The sequence below is a fragment of the Ursus americanus genome, chromosome 32 (genome assembly GCF_024610735.1).
Source record: "Ursus americanus isolate L20-20 chromosome 32, mUrsAme1.1.p, whole genome shotgun sequence".
NCBI lineage: Eukaryota > Metazoa > Chordata > Mammalia > Carnivora > Ursidae > Ursus > Ursus americanus.
The window spans coordinates 27,578,001-27,595,844 of NC_142158.1; the positions used below are offsets into that span (position 1 = coordinate 27,578,001).

The following is a 17,844-nucleotide window of genomic DNA, read 5'->3' on the forward strand; positions in this document are numbered from 1 at the left end:
ACATATATACACACCACATCTTCTTTATCCATTCATTTATCAATGAACACTAGGACTGCTTCCATAAATTGACTATTATAAATAATGGTGCAATAAATATAGGGTTGCATATATCTTTTGGATTAGTGTTTTCATATTCTTTGGATAAATATTCAGTAGTGGAATTACTGGAGGATATGGTAATTCAATTTTTAGTTTTTTGAGTAACTTCCATACTGTTTTCCAGAGTGGCTGCACCAGTTTCCATTCCCAAACAATGCATGAAGATTCTTTTTTCTCCACATCTTCATGAGCAATTTTCTTTCTTTTTTTTTTTTTTTGTTTGTTTTTTTCCATTCTGAAGGGTGTAAGGTGGTATCTCAGTGTGGTTTTGATTTGTATTTCCCTGATGATGAGTGATGTTGAGCATTTTTTCATGTGTCTGTTGGCCATCTGGATGTCTTCTTTGGAGAAATGTCTATTCATATCTTCTGTCCATTTTTTAAAGATTTTATTTATTTATTTGACAGAGCGAGAGACAGCCAGCGAGAGAGGGAACATAGGCAGGGGGAGTGGGAGAGGAAGAAGCAGGATCCCAGTGGAGGAGCCTGATGTGGGGCTCGATTCCAGGACTCCGGGATCACGCCCTGAGCCGAAGGCAGACGCCTAACGACTGAGCCACCCAGGAGCCCCTTCTGTCCATTTTTTAAATTGGATTATTTGGGGGTTTTTTTGGTGTTGAGATGTAAAATTACTTTATGTTTTTTGGATACTAACCCTTTATCAGATACGTCATTTGAAAATATTTTCTCCCATTCAGTAAGTTGGCTTTTAGTTTTGTTGATTGTTTCCTCTGTTGTGCAGAAGCTTTTTATTTTGATGTGGTTCCAATAGTTTATTTTTGCTTTTGTTTCCCTTGCCTCAGGAAATATATCTAGAAAAATGTTGCTGTGGCCCATGTCAGAGAAGTTACTGCCTGTATTCTCATCTAGTATTTTCTTGGTCTCAGGTCTCACATTAGTCCATTTTGATTTTATCTTTGTTTATGGTGTAAGAGAGTGGTCCAGTTTCATTCTTCACAGGTAGCTGTCCAGTTTTCCCAACACCATTTGTTGAAGAGAATGTCTTTTTCCCATTGAGTTTTCTTTCCTGCTTTGTTGAACATTAATTGACCTTATTTCTGGCCTGTGTATTTTGTTTCACTGATGTGTCTATTTTTGTGCCAGTGTCATACTGTTTCGGTTACTACAGCTTTGTAATATATCTTCAAATCTGAGATAGTGAGTTTGCCAGTTTTGTTCTTTTTCAGAATTGTTTCGGCTTTCAAGTCTTTTGTGGTTCCATATAAATCTGGGGGTTATTTGTTCTAGTTCTGTGAAAAATGTTGGGATTTCATTGGGGATTACATTAAAAGGGTAAACTGCTTTGGGTAGTTCAGACATTTATTTTTTTAAAGTTCTTTTTTTTTTTAAGATTTTATTTATTTATTTGACAGAGAGAGAGAGACAGCCAGTGAGAGAGGGAACACAAGCAGGGGGAGCGGGAGAGAAAGAAGCAGGCTCCTAGCGGAGCATGGAGCCTGATGTGGGCTCGATCCCAGGACCCTGGGATCAGGCTCTGAGCTGAAGGCAGACGCTGAATGACTGAGCCATCCAGGGGCCCTGGTAGCACACACATTTTAACAATATTTGTTTTGGGGCGCCTGGGTGGCTCAACGGTTAAGCGCCTGCCTTCGGCTCAGGGCGTGATCCCGGCGTTCTGGGATCGAGCCCCACATCAGACTCTTCCGCTGTGAGCCTGCTTCTTCCTCTCCCACTCCCCCTGCTTGTGTTCCCTCTCTCGCTGGCTGTTTCTATCTCTGTCAAATAAATAAATAAAATCTTTAAAAAAAACCACAATATTTGTTTTGCCAATCCATGGGCATGGAATGTTTTTCCATTTCTTTGTCTCATCTTCAATTTCTTTCATCCATATTTTATAGTTTTCAGATGCTCAGATACTACATGCCTTTCACTTCCCTGGTTAAATGTATTCTTAGGCATTTTATTATTTTTGGTGTAATTGTAAATGGAACTGTTTTCTTAATTTATTTTTCTACAATTTCATTAGTAGTATAGAAATGCAACAGATTTCTGTATATTGATTTAGCATCCCATGACCTTATTGAATTTATTTTTCAGTTCTAGTAATTTTATGGTGGAATCTTTAGGTTTTTTAAAAATATATATATAGTATCATGTCATCTGGAAATAGTGAATATTTTACTTCTTTACCAACTTGGATGCCTTTTATTCCTTTATCATGTCTAAGTGCTTTGGCTAGGATTTCCAGAACTATGTTGAATAAAAGTCATGAGAGTGGACATCTTTGTCTTGTTCCTGACCTTACGGGAAAAGCTCTCAGTTGTTCCCCATTAAGCATGATGTTAGCTGTGGGTTTTTCATATATGGTTTTTATTATGTTGAGGTATATTCCTTCTAAAACTACTTTGTTGAGGGTTTTTATCATGAATGGATGTTGTACTCTGTCAAATGCTTTTTCTGCATTTATTGAAAAGATTATATAGTTTTTATCCTTTCTCTTGTTGATGTGATGTACCATATTGATTGATTTGTATATATTGAACCACTTTGTATCCCAGGAATAAATCTCATCTGATTGTGGAGAATAATTTCTTTTTTAATACATTGTATGTGGTTTGCTAATATTTTTTGAGGACTTTGTATCCAAGTTCATCAGAGATATTGGTCTGTAGTTCTCTTTTTTTGTAGTGTCTTTATCTGGTTTTGGTGCCAGGGTAATGCTGGCCTCATAGAATGAATGTGGAAGCTTTCCTTCCTCCTCTGTATTTTGGAATAATTTGAGAAAAATAGACTTTTTAAAAATAAGTCTTTTAAAAAAATTTGATAGAATTCACCCATGAAGCTGTCTGGTCCTGGATTTCAGTTTGTTGGAAATTTTTTGATTACTAATTCAATTTCACTGCTGGTAGTTAGTCTGTTCAAATATTCTATTTCTTCTTGATTCAGTTTTGAGAAGTTGTATGTTCCTAAAAATTTATCCATTTCTTTTAGGTTGTCCAATTTGTTGGCATATAATTTTTCATAGCATTTTGTCTAATTCTCTGTGTCTGTTTCTATGTGTTTGGAAAGTTAGCTATATCTCCTGCTCCCAAAAGTAGTGGCCTTGGGAAGAAGAGGTCCTGTAGTACCCTGCAGTGCACTGTCTCCTGTTCAGAACCTGATGCTTCTGGGTTGTCTCCTATGTATAGTGTTTGCACCCTACTCTTGTGGCTAAGCCATGTTTGCCTTCAGTCCAGTCATCTGCAATGGGTCTCTTTGCCTGCTGTGGGTAGAGTTTGGTCCTGTGTTAATTGGCCAGTCTGGGACTGTCTTGGGTTTGAATTGAATCAGACCAGGCATTTTCCAGAGTGATGGCTACACCAAACTTCAGGGAGCTCTCTCTGTGCTGTCCTGTGAGAAGTTTTCATTGGCGGGTGGGGCCTGCAGTCAGATCAGATCATATGTCCACCGCAGCCCATTGCTGGCTCTGCAGTAGAACTGGTGTGTGTGGTTTTCTTCCCTTATACCTGGGGCAGGAGTCACTTTGGGGTGGTTCTGACCTCTGCTGGGGCTGCTTGCACACTGCCACACTTGTGACACCACTTTGGATGGACTCTGGCTAAAGGCGTGTTGGATAGAATGGATCCACAGGAGAATGGAGAGGTGGGGTGTGCAGTACCAGCAAGGTCCATGCAGGTCTATTGTGCAAAGGGACCTGCAGCTTTCCAGGAAAGTTGCTGAGGCTGAGGTGGGGCTGGAGAGGTGGTGTCTGCTGAAGAGTGCAGGGGTGTGCACACTGTTAGCAAATGAGGTGAAGAGTGTTCAGACTGTGCTGGTTCCCACAGGTGTCTATGTATCTAGGCTGGGGGATAGGGGACGGCAATGGAGCCTTCCAGCTATTTTGTTCTTGGAGAAGTGTCCCAAATATCCCTGCCCCTCCAGCATACACTCTGAGATTAGTAAACAGACCTACCCTCCATATAGCCCAGGCATTTTTCAGACTGCTGCTTCTCTGCTGTACCTCAGCAGGGCTATTTGTTGTGTTGTCTCTTTAAGGCAGGAACTCAGTTTCCTATCACTCTCTGGCTTTCCCAGACTCAAGCCCACTGGTTTTTAAAGTTCTAGATGTTAAGTCCCAAGGATTTTAAGAACTTGTGAAGTTAGGCCCCCTGGTTTTCAAAGCCAAATATGGGGATTCATCTCCCAGTGTGGGTCCCCCATGTCTGGGGTGCCTAGTGTGGGGTGTCTTCCTCTCTCCTCTCCACTCCAGTGGTGTCCCTCTCTCCCAGGCTCAGTCCTATGAGTCAGTTTGGCCCCTGACCTCGTCTCTTTGATGTGGCCTCTTCTCTACATTCAGCAGAGTCTGTTCTTCCAGTCTTTGGGTCATTTGCTGGGTTATTTATATTGATGTGGGTGTAACTTAGGTGTATCCATGAGACAAGGTAAGTCTAGGATCCTCCTACTCCCTCATCTTTCCTGAAAGTTGTCTATTTCTTTGCAGAATTTCTGAAAAATCAACTTTCAGTTCAGATTTTATATAGTTTAGATATGCATTTATTGAATATATCTGTGTAATTACATTTGTTGAGACACAAACATGTTATATAGGTCTTCATTCTTTTTTAACCTCTCATGTGCTTTGTGAAGATTTCAAAGCCTGGCAAATGCCTGTTGCTGTTGTTGTTGTTTTCCTCTTTTCCTCCTTTTATAAAAGTTTTCTCATTTCTTACTCTGACTTTTCTTACCTATGGTCTTTGTCAGTTGCCATCCACTTATTCGAAAAAGAATATGTGATTTAGGCCATGACTTTTTTCCCCTACTTTTTATTCTTTTTATTAATCAATGAAGTTTTGGTCTACAAATTCATGGGCAAATGCTTCTTGAATGCATAAAAAGTACTTAGAAAGATTAGGGACTTCATGAAAAATTGAGAATAAATTACCACTGTAAGAATCAATTACAGAATTTTATTTAGATTTGTAGATTCAATAACTTAAATATAGAAAATTAACTTATTGGTTAGTTTAAAAAATATTAATTAGGGAAAAATTTGTTGGAAATTATTTTAACAAATTACATTAGTATATTAATAAGCTATTTACCACATTTAGGTCTCTAGACTCTTCCTAGGTATTAATTATATTATGCAACTTAGTTATAAATATATTACTGCAAACTAATTCCTTTGTCTTATTTTTTTGGGGGAAATAAAAACTTTTAAATCATGAGTTCAGGCATATAATTTATTTATTTAGACTCATTTCACTTTCCTCAGGGAATACCCATGCACACTTGTTTCTTTACTAATATTAATTTTTATCAATTCTCATACAATTTCATTAAGTCATAAATCTGAATAGTTATACTTTCATTTGTAAATAAGTACTAAGATTTAATATTTCCCCAAATATTTATTCTTTCAATTTTCTGTAGTGTGAATTAACTGTACATGTTCTTTGACCTTTAGTCAATAACAAACTGAGTATGTGCTTATCATATTATGGTTTATTAAGAAATTGTATATACAACAGGGATGGACCTTGAGGGCTTATGCTAAATGAAATAAGGCAGACAGAGAAAGACAAATATGGTATGAACTCACTTATATATGGAATCTAAAAAAAAAAGCAAATAACAACAAAACAACAAGCTCATCCATACATAGAACAGATTGGTGGTTGCCAGAGATGGGAATGGGGGATGGATAAAATGGATGAAGAAAATCAAAAGGTAAAAACTTCCAGTTATAAAATAAATATTTCATGAGAATGTAATGTGCAACATGGCAGCTTAAGTTGGTATTTAAATTACTAATACTCTATCATGGGGTGTCTGGGTGGCTCAGTCAGGAAGCATCTGCTTTCAGCTCAGATCATGATTTCAGGGTCCGGGGATTGAGCCCTGCATCAGGCTCTCTGTTCAGCAGGGAGTCTGCTTCTCTCTGTCTGGGTTCATGTTCTCTCTCTCACTTGCTTGCTCTCTCTCAAATAAAAATTAAAAAATCTTTAAAAAGATAGTAATACTCTATCACATATTTGCAAGTTGCTAAGAGAGTAGATTGCAGAAGTTCGGATCACAAGGAAAAAATTGTAACTATCTCTGGTGATGGATGTTAACTAGACTTACTGTGGTGATCATTTCACAAAATATACACATATCAAATCATTACTTTGTTTTTTTTTTTTTTAAGATTTTATTTATTTATTTGACAGAGAGAGAGACAGCCAGTGAGAGAGGGAACCCAAGCAGGGGGAGTGGGAGAGGAAGAAGCAGGCTCCCAGCGGAGGAACCTGATATGGGACTCGATCCCAGAACGCCAGGATCACACCCTGAGCCGAAGGCAGACGCTTAACGACTGAGCCACCCAGGCGCCCCTCAAATCATTACTTTGTACACCTGAAACTAATCTAATGTTGCATGTCAGTTATATCTTAAAAAAATATGTATGTTATTTGTTCCTCATCCCCAGCTCCTAGCTCATCAGTTTCTTGGCTCCCCAAACCCCTCTTGAGCTATAAGAGCAATGGAAGCATCTTCTGTTATAATATTTATTATTATTTTATGTATAATTATAAATTTGTTATGAATTTGTTATAATATTTCTCTTGTCCTCAGTTCCTGAAAACACTTCAGTGCTGTAAAAATGAAATGGGTGTCTTGCTAGTCACAATAAACCCCATTCCAGCATAACTAGGTTTATGTTAATGAGCTGTCTTTTGGAAAGCACCTAAGGATAAGGGCTGGTTGCCAGAGGAACCAACCTTGAATAGAAGGTTGGAAGTTTCAGTCTCACCCCTTGATTTCTGGGGAGGGGTTGAGGTTGAATCTATCACCAGTGGCTAATGATTTAGTCAATCGTGTCTTTGTAATGAAGCATTCATAAAAACCCAAACAGAGGGGTTTTGGAGAGCTTTTCAGGTTGAGAAACCAGAATGCTTCCACATACCTCCATACGGGGCTCCAAGCTCCAGGAGGACAGATGCTCTTTTGTTTGTGACTTCACCCTATTTATTTATCTATCTGCCTTTTGCTTTGAATCCTTTAATACTCTTTGTAGTAAACTAGTAATCTGGTGAGTAAACAGGTTTCCTGAGTTTTCTGAGCCTGTCAAGCAAATTAATTGAACCTAAGGAAGGGTTTGTAGAAACCTCCCATTTGTAGCAGTTCTGTCAGATGTACAGGTAACAACCTGGACTTTTGACTGGCATCTGATGTAGGGGCAGTCTTGGGGGACTGAACCCTTTATCTGTGTAATCTGATGCTATCTCAGGGCAGAGTGTCAGAATTGAGTTGAATTGTAGGACACCCTGCTGGTGTTCACAGACTTGCTGGTTGGTGTGGGAACCTCTCCCAAACATTGGAAATTTTGTACAGAACCAAAGAGTGCTTTGTTGAACTACAATGGTATTGCTCTGTCCTCCTAAACATTTTTTCCTAATATGTTGCTTTGATTCTAATTATTTCTTTTGCTGGTATTCCTCTTGTGTTCATAGAGAAAAACTTACTCTGTTAACTTAGAGAAGTGAGTTGTCTTCCTGGAGACCATTTCAATGTATATTTTCTTGTTGCAGTGAATTTATACCATTTGGGGCCCTTACAAGAAATTAGATCATTTAATTTCCCTTCTCTCTTGCTTATTGGATGTAAATCTTTGCCTATGTTTATGAATATCATATTGGGTTCTGGTTTAGTATTGGCAGAAATTTTAAACTACAAATAGAATAACATTTATCTTAATATGTACAATTATTTTGTATCATTTAGTCATCACGACAGTGAGGAATAATGAGAAATATGATTGTTGAGGTTTTTCTCAGTTGAAATGAACAATGGCAATAGTAATTAAAAGTAGTTCACACCCTCTGCGGATTTGAAAAAAGAACCTAATGATGGGTAGTGCAGGTCTTTTGTAACAGACACATAAGGAAATAAATAGATGAATTTTGTCTTGTTTACAGAAAGCTATAACAAAAAATTTAATGAAAATTTATAAATCAGAAAAAAATGTTATTCTTGCAATTTCCAGAGGATGCAACAGTAAAGAGAAATCAAGGAATTTTCAGAAGAAATGAGACCATTATGAATAAAAAGTCATTTTAAGAGTTGATGCATCTTGGAAATCTCATGTTCCTTCATTTTAGAACTCTCTGGAGTCATGTTAATTGCTTTTCTGGGTTGTAACTTTTCTTTTTTTCTTTTTGCTTTTTTTTTTTTTTTAAAGATTTTATTTATTTATTTGACAGAGACAGCCAGCAAGAGAGGGAACACAAGCAGGGGGAGTGGGAGAGGAAGAAGCAGGCTCCCAGTGGAAGAGCCTGATGTGGGACTCTATCCCAGAATGCCGGGATCATGCCCTGAGCCGAAGGCAGATGCTTAACGACTGCGCCACCCAGGTGCCACTGGGTTGTAACTTTTCTATCCAAATGAAAGAGAAAATGAGATACTTTATGGTATGATATTATTGCATTTAAACTTTGGATCTTGTTCATGACCTTCTACTTTTTTTGCAAAACCTGGCCTTTCCTTCTCCATGTAGAGTCCTCTGTTATTTTATTGTAAAAAGAATTTTATTTGTTGTGTGGTATATGTTGTTTTAGTTAATTGGTTCTGGCAGACTTTCAAGAATTTCCAAAATTGCTGACTATGGAGAGGTTAACATTGTAGAAGAAAAAAGTTAAATTGAGATTTGTAAGGTTTTATAAGATAAAATTTGGCCTCCCCTATAATTCTCAGACTTAGCACCATGCTGTATGACATAACCACAGTTATAATAATGCGGATTATATACTTATTATTTTATTTCTTTGCTCACTGTATCCCCTATGAGATTGTAAGAAGTTCCATGAGGACAGGTGTCATGTCTGTTTCACTTGGTACTATCACTGTGCCTGTTACATAATGAGTCCTAAATAGATGCTGAATGAAAGAGAACGATGTGGACTACAGCCCTGCAGTAGAACTGCATTGGAGCAATAGATAATGGCAGTGAACATTGCACAGTTGGACTTTCAGATGTGGAAGATGTTGGGAGGTGAAAGGTCTTATGAGAGAATTCTAAGGAACACAAGCATTTAAGAAAGAGGAAGAAGATCTGGGTAACAGTGAGACTGCTATAGGGCAAGAGAGTTGGGGGGAAAACAAGGAGAGTCCAATCTGGTGTCAGAGGAAAAAGAGTGCTTTAAGAAAGAAGGAGTGGATACCAAACCAGATTATTCAGAGGTGAAATGAAGAATAAAAAACATGAAATGGATTTACTAAGGATTGATCACGTTGGCTTTGTGTGGTAAATGGAGATGGAAGTCAGGTGGTGGTAGAGAAGTGAATGTTGAAATAGGAGAGGTAAGGAGTAAGGACAACTCATGAAGTTTAGCTATGATGTAGAGGAGAAAGGGCATGACTAGGTTGGAGGAGGTGGATAGGTCATAGAAAGGTTTAAAATTTATATGATGATGTTGACATGTTTAAATGTGAATGGGTAGAATCCAACAGAAGAGAGAATTTGAAGATATGGAAAGGTGACATTTCAGACCAGCAGGTCCTCTAAGTGGGCAAAATGGCATGGAATATAGAACCTAGTGAAGGAATTGATTTTTGACGAGTAGAATATTTCTATCCTTGTAATTGGAAGAGAGAAATGAATGTATTTCACTTGCAGATTATTTGGTGGCAGAAACTGGTGGATAATATCTGATGTTTTTAAAATTTCTCTGAAATATGAGGCCTAGAATTTACTGAGGAGTGTGGTAATGGTATAGCTTTTTTTTTTTTTAATTTTTTTAGCATGACTTTGTTTTTGAAAGCTTCTGTAGATAATGGGAGAGCAAGTTGATTAGGGAAATCTGGAATAATTGTGATACAGCTTCTAGTATTCATCTGAGGTTAGGGTCTATGTATGAATTAAATTGTGTTACTGCTGTGTATGGTTATATGATAATTTCTAGCAGAACACTGCAATTCATTTGTAAGTGTGCAGAAGGAGATGTTTGAATTGATCCATGGGGTGATTTTGTCAATCTGTTATGATGTAAGAATAATGGGTCAGGGGTATTGAAGATTTTCTCCTATAAGTTGTAAAGGGACTAATCATGTAATTTAATTGGAGGAGAAAGGAACTGAAGCCCCAAGAATGCTAAACAACAATGGAGAAATTATAGGGGTCATGAAACTGAAGACATCAGTAAAGTCATACACTGGTGCTGTGGGTCCACACAGTGATAGAACTAGAAGGTTAGTGTCTCAGAAATGTGATGTTTAGGGACATTGAGAATATCCAAAGGTAGCTATATGAAAGGATGTCCAAAGTGGAGATTGAAGTTCCTTGATAATGTGGATGTCTGTCTTTAGAGTTGGGAATATTTGCTGAGTCATCCACCTGCATCTAAAGTCATTTAGGATGACCACTGGACTTTCAGGGGAAAGGAAAACAGTGGATTTTTATCACTCAGGGAATGATGTGAGAGGACCATGAAGTTAATAGACATACCAGAAAAGGGGTAGATGGTTGCACTGCTAGGATTAAGGAAACAGATACTGTGCATGTGGCAGGGAATTTTTATTTTAACCATGACACTGAAATTCTAGATATCAAATTTGAGGATTCTTGGGAAAATTACTGACTCAATCTTTTTAGGAATAGCTTAGAGCTCCTCCATTCTGTATTAAAAGCCAGAATCCTAGTCAGTCCATATAGACATGGTACTCTACTTATGTCCTCCAGTTTCAACAATCTTCCAAGTTGATTAAGCTAGTCATTAAATCTTTTGAAAACAAGTCCTTCTCACCTCCACTGTCACTGCCCTTATTTGGTCTTCAGGTCTGGATGTGATATTTCTAGTCTTCACCACTTCCTGGAATTTTTAGCTTATCTGGATTTTTTTCTCCTACTCTTGGCCTCCTTCAATATGATATCCTACCTTAATTCTGTCCCTTGTATACTAAATAAACATTGCTTATATTCTGCTTGTCTGACATCATGGTGAAGCTCATATGCTTTTCTTTGAGGTCTGGTTCACTTATAAGCTGGTCAACTAATTCCATATGTTCTTTCTGTAAGCTTCCATGTAGAGAAAAGGGAACTCATACACTGTTGATAGAAGTGTAAATTGCGGGGTGCCTGGGTGGCACAGTGGTTAAGCGTCTGCCTTCGGCTCAGGGCCTGATCCTGGCATTATGGGATCAAGCCCCACATCAGGCTCCTCCGCTATGAGCCTGCTTCTTCCTCTCCCACTCCCTCTGCTTGTGTTCCCTGTCTCGCTGGCTGTCTCTATCTCTGTCGAATAAATAAATAAAATCTTAAAAAAAAAAGAAGTGTAAATTGACACAGTCATTGCGGAAAACAGTATGGCAGTTCCTCAAAAGATTGAAACTAGAACTACCATGTGATCCAGCAACCCCCCCTTTTTGGGTATATATCTGGAGGAAATGAAACCAGAATCTTGAAGAAATGTCTGCATTCCAATGTCCAATGTAGGATTATCCACAATAGCCAAGATACAGAAACAACCTAAATGTCCTTTGACAGATGAATGGTAAAGAAAATGTATATGTATACAATGGAATGTTATTCAGCCGTAAAAAGAAAGGAAATCCTGCTATTTACGACAACATGGATGAATCTGGAGGGGCTTATGCTAAGTGAAATCAGCCCCACAGAGAAAGACAAATGCTGTATGTTATCACTTATATGTGAAATCTGAAAGAAACAAAAAAAGAGCCTATTCTTAGAAATAAAGGCTAGAATGGTGGCTGTTGGGACTGGGGAGAGGGGAAAATGGGGACATGTAGGTCAAAGGGTACAAGCTTTCAGTTATAAGAATAAGTTCTGAGGATGTAATGTACCACATGGTGGTGACTACAGTTAATGATATGATATTGAATACTTCGAAAGTTGGTAAGGGTAGATCTTAAGCATTCTTATCACACACATACAAAAGGAGTTAACTGTGAGGTGATGGACATGTTAATTATCTTGATCTTTGTAATCATTTACAGTCTTGGTAATCATTCACAATGTATATGTACATCACATCATCATATTGTACACTTTAAATATATACAATTGTATTTGTCAATTATTTCTCAATAAAGTTGGGGGGAATTTTTAAAAATAAAACTCTAATTATGTTTTTATATAATTTTTATAAAGCTAAGACTTACACTATAACCTATTATGTCCTTCTTAATCAGGCCCCACACACTTCCCTGTCCCATTCACTCCAGCTCCACAATGGGGATCAGAGGAAGATTAAATTCTAAGGATTTGGGAGGTCTTTTTATTTAGAAAAGCTTTCTGAATATTTTTTCTTTCTGAGTTAAGATAGGAGCTAGGTATTGACTGACTTCCAGGATGTATATACTGCTCATTATCTACCAAATCTGATAGGTTTCCGGCCAACAGTTGTTTGCTCATTTTGTATTCTTTTAAGTTGAATCACTTCAGGGCTGTTAACATCGTTGAGGATGTTAAAGCTGTGCAATTTTGAAGTCTGCTTTCCCAAAGTTCGCACATCTGATAACTTTTAACTGTGTCTTCCTTATTTATCACAAAATCTAGCTTCATGTGATCTTTTGCCAAAATTTTAATTACTTTCTCTTATTAGTACAACCCATTTTGTTTGTATAAACTAGGTTGGGAGTAGTACTCCTATTTGCTTTTTCTACCCACACTAAGTTGATTAAAGTCAGTTTGAATTTAACTTCGTTGTTTCTATTTTCTTACCCCACCTACTTTTATTTTCTACTCTTTTTCCATTCCATTAAAAAATTGTATCCTTTTCAATTATATCCTATCGATTTTGATATTTTGGGAGAAATATAGAGATGTTCAATTCTTCTATTCACTTCCTGTATTATCTAGGCTTCTGATATACGTTGAGGAACTAGGTATAAGGTTTATAATTTTCCTTACGACTTTTCTTCCTCCTTTCGCAGCCCTTTCTTTCGTTTCTCTGTTTTCTTTACCCAGCTTCTACTCATTTTATTTAAATTTCTTGAATATTTTCTCATCCCTCTTCCCAAGAACATAACTTGAATTGATACAATGGTATATGTTTTCAGCTTATCTTGTCTACAAATCAGTGAAGTTTGGTTTCAAGGTAATTATCAATAACTCAGTAAAATTCTTAACTTTGTCGCATTGACAATGTGAACCCTCAAATTTAGTAGAAGGCTCATAGGCTGTAATAGTCATTGAGTAGTGGAGTTACAAATAAAATAAAGTACTTACCAATAGGTGGTGCAGCTTTTGTTGAAATATAAGCATAAACAATTACTTGTTAACTTATTATTGACCAACACATTTTCCTTTTTTTAATCTTCCAACAGGAATCTTACAAAATGATATGCAAACAGCACAAACACTTCTTCAATTGTTATTTTACAGCTTTAAGTCCTGGCCAAAATGTTCTTTATGGGGTGTATGCCATACTTGGTGTCAAGATTGGAGAAAACTGGTGAGATTCTCATCTCATCACCTACCTGCTGTGGTGGCCCTGCTGTGATATCCCTGCTACGTGAGAAGCTTATGACTAGAACTTTATTAAAAGGGAAACCGTTACTTTCCCTACTTACCTATTTTCATCTTTGACCAACTCATATTCATTTTTTCTTTTTGGCCTCTCAAGTGTTGTTTCTCTTTTTTTCTCAAATGTTGGCTCTTTTCTATATAGGCTCCAGTCTACATTATTTTTTATTTGGAAAGTGGTTCTTGTTTGTTTTGAGGAATATATCCTCTTAGTTATCACATTTAAGTTTTTCAGCAAACTCTAAAAATCCTCACTAATGGGAAGTGAATACACAATAAGAAATACAAACGTGAGATTTTCAAATTTGCCAGAGAATTAAAATTTCCAGAAAAATTAAAAAATCTTCATGCACTTATTTCTTCAGAAACCACTTGTATTGAAAGTAGAAAGAGCTTAAGGGTAGATCTCTGAGCAGTTCCTAAACTATAAACAGACATAAGAGACTATAATTTGTAGATTGCACTAATATGCTTCTTTCAGTTACTTCAATCTCCAATTTCCTTAGAGTACCAAAGCTCCCTTAGCATTTATTAAAGCCTATTAAGGAATCATACATTGCTTTGCAGTTTGGTTACAGTTTTAAAATTAAAATTTCTTACTAATTAGCAAGTTTTGAGTATGAGAGGGAAAAGGCAAAAGGAAATTGAATAAAATTAATTTTAGCAGTATTGGGCATAGATGCAAGTAGATTCAACAAAAGCACACCACAGCTAAAAAGCGAAATTACTTTGGAATTGAGACATGGAAAAGGAACTTACCGCTGGCTTTCCCAACTCTACCTGTAATAAAAGAGAAATGAATGAATAAAAAAATTTTAAAGTGACTTTTTCTTGAATACCAAAAACTTATAATAGCTAGTGATAACTGATTGATTAACATGTGCCTAGCTATTGTCCAAGTGTTAATCTATTTTAATCCCCACAGAAGTCCCATGAGGTGGCTACTATTGTTCTCTTCATTTTACCAGTAACAAAACTGGGGTGAGATAGACATCTTTTAGGCATCTTCCTAAGATCAGACATCTCTTAAATGGTGGGATTTGGATTTATATCTAAGCACCAAAACCACCGAACCTCTACTTTTATGGTCTTTTATGTATGTATTGTCCTGGTTCTTTAAAGTTCCAGCTTTGAAGTTGGCTGCTTTGGCACTATAATCTGAGACAGCAAAATCTTTTCAAACATTAATTCCTTGACTTTTTCATACATGATCTTCCTTTTTAAAAATTTTTTTTGTTAATCTTCTTCAATGATTTCTGAAGCAAAGAAGATAATTACTTATTTGCAGTCACTGACCAAATAAGTGGTGATCTGGTATTTGAATCCATGCTCATTTAACTTCACCTTATACGTTTTCTATGCCTTGAAGGAGTGGGAGAAGATTTTCTTTTTCTGATTATAAAACTAGTGTTCAGTAAGTGCCTACCATATTTTCGGCATCATACTAGGTGCCCCACCTTAAAGATTAAGTAAGTCTAGTGAAGGAATTGGTCATGTTACTCAGTAAATGCACTCATGTCGGAAGAATTCACTAGAGGCACTACAGGATATTAAGGACAAAGTGCCACTCTAACCTTTTTTATTGTTGTCTTCTCTCAGTCTTTCTAAGGAGTTAGCACCCTTTAGGAAAGTTGTGCTCTCTCTTTTTAGAAAATAGTCTGCTGTAATGGGAATATCTGTTTTTATGGAGTCAGCCTGGTATAGTGGGAAAGAACATGGGCAGATGAATTAAAAACTTAAATGTGAAAGTTAAAATACCATGGTACAGAGAAAGACAATTATCATATGGTTTCACTCATTTATGAAACACAAGGAATAGCAGGAAGATCGGCAGGAGAAGGAAGGAAAGAATGAAGGGGGGGGTAAACAGAAGGGGGAATGAACCATGAGAGACTATGGACTCTGGGAAACAAACTGAGGGCTTCAGAGGGGAGGGTGGTGAGGGACTGGAATAGGACAGTGATGGGTATTAAGGAGGGCACGTATTGCATGGTGCACTGGGTGTTATACGCAAATAATGAATCATGGAACATTGCATCAAAAGCTAAGGATGTACTGTATGGTGACTAACATAACATAATAAAAAATTATTATTAAAAAAAAATAAAATGCCAGGGTACTGAAGAAAATGACAGATCATCTTCAAGACCCGGCATGTAGGCAAGGATTTCTTTGAACCCCCAAAGTACAAACCATAATGTGAAAAATTGCCATAGTCGAGCATATGCAAATTAAATATTTCCTTTCAACAAGAACAGCATAGAACATCATACTTAACAGATTTGGAGAAGAGAGTTTCAAAGTTCAAAATCACAAAGAATTAATATGAGAACATAGAAGGTGTTATGAGCTGAATGAATGTCTGTGCCTCCCACCCACAATTCATATGTAGAAGCTTAAGCCTGCAATGTGATGTTTTTAGGAGGTGGGGAGGTAATTAGGTTTAGGGACAGTTGTCAGGGTGGAGTTCTCATGATGAGATTAGGGTTCTTTAAGAAGAGACCCCAGAGAACGGAAAAAGACAGGAAGAAGGTGGCTGTCTGTACACCAAGAAGTGGTCCCTTACCAAGAACCTGACCTACCTTACCAAGAACCCTTATCTCAGACTTCTCGCCTGCAAAACCATGAGAAATGTTTGTTGTTTAAGCCACCCAGTATGGTAGTCCATTACACCAGCCTGAGCTAAGACAGAAGGAATGGTTATAAAAGAACATGAAGCAGATAAGGAGCCAGTTAGAGAAAGAATGATAAGCATGTGAGTAGGCAACTTACAAAAGGCTAATATATAAACATATGAACAACTTATATAAATTAAAGACAAACACTTTTGAAACACCTTAAGTAATTTACAGTGATGAATATATAAATATAATCATCCAGTGTTGGCTTAATTCTGGCTTTGCTTCCCAGCTGTAGGATTTTAAGCATGTTCTTTGATTTCAGTAAGCCTGTTTCCTCACCTGTAAATTCTGCCAGTTAGTACGGGTCTCACAGAATTCTTATGATTTTAAAAGATACATTTATCTGACTTGCTTGGCACTTAAAAATGTTCAATTAAAGTTGTTTTCTTTTCCCTCTCACCCATTCTCTTCCGATGCATACCATTGTCTGCTCCCCAGTATTCAAATATTTAAACTTTGCTATTTGGACTGAAATTAAAAACAAATTTTCCTCATTCTTTCCCTTTTCCGTCTTTTTGTCTACCAAAGAGCCATTCTAATCAATCCCAGGACTTACTCTTCTTTTCCTTTTTTTTCCTATGGGCTTTTATTTTTGGAAAAAAAAAACTTTTGAGGAGACTGAATTCATTGAGAATAAAATACTGAGCAGAATATGAGCCTCTTGGTGAAAATTGTAAGTTTAGGGATTTACCAAACAGATTAGATGACACCAAAATTGAGAACCAAGTAACAGCAGGAAATGGAAATTCATCAAAAAAGGATACAAAGAAAAATTTATGCTTTACAGATCAGTGACCACTTATCAACGAAACTTGGGAACCAAGATAACATAAGTCATCTCTTTAGAGAATTACATTTACTTATTTTTATGTTAGGATCTTTTACAAAGAATATGCATTTTTTATCCTTTTTTCAAATAAATAAATTTTAAAAGGATCAGATGCTATCTCTAATAAAACTTTACCTTTTAAGCATCATTAAAATAAATACAGATGTGAATTTTTTGGTTTGTAAAATTGTCACAGTAGCTCCTTTAAGAATCTATCAGTTTGGAATTGCTACATTATTAGGATTTCAGTCCATCAGTGTGCTACATTTCCAAAGACTGCTGGCTGACTACATCGGTAGAACATGCAACTCTTGATCTCAGGGTTGTGAGTTCAAGCCCCACATTGGGGATAGAGTTTCCTATAAATAAATAAGTACTGCTTGGATTTGGCCACACTCTTAGCATCCACAGTGTTGAGACTCCCTAGAGGTCTAATCAGTGTAATCAACCCCTTGGTCCTATGAAGAATGATATTCAACTGTCAGGACTACCCCTAATGAGTCACCTCTAAGTCTAAATTCAGTACAGATCAATCCCCAATCTAACCAGTTGAAAATTGGCCTCAGATATACAGAGTTTAACAGTTTTACACTTAATTCTCTGTACTCTGATTTGTTATCCAAAGGTGGCAAGTATATTAAGCATGAACAGAATATTTAATCTCAAATGTATATTGTATTAATTCTATCCCCCACATGCCACTGAAAGGTCAAGAGTACAATTTGGCTGGCAAGTATATTAGGACATAAGAGGGAAAGAAAAATAAAACTT

At 36.9% G+C, this 17,844-nt stretch overlaps 1 protein-coding gene across 1 annotated transcript in view; it reads right to left on the bottom strand.

Annotated features, from left to right (window-relative positions):
* LOC148107335 (uncharacterized) overlaps positions 1–16,668 on the bottom strand; it is a 41,790-nt gene extending 25,122 nt beyond the window's left edge. The window contains exons 1-5 of the mRNA XM_087858052.1: positions 16,645–16,668; positions 15,138–15,258; positions 14,323–14,343; positions 13,263–13,281; positions 8,912–8,929 (exon numbers count right to left, since the gene is read on the bottom strand). Coding sequence (XP_087714178.1) covers positions 8,912–8,929; positions 13,263–13,281; positions 14,323–14,343; positions 15,138–15,258; positions 16,645–16,668 — 203 coding nt within the window. The remainder of the gene's footprint in view (positions 1–8,911; positions 8,930–13,262; positions 13,282–14,322; positions 14,344–15,137; positions 15,259–16,644) is intronic.
* Positions 16,669–17,844: the final 1,176 nt, after the last annotated feature.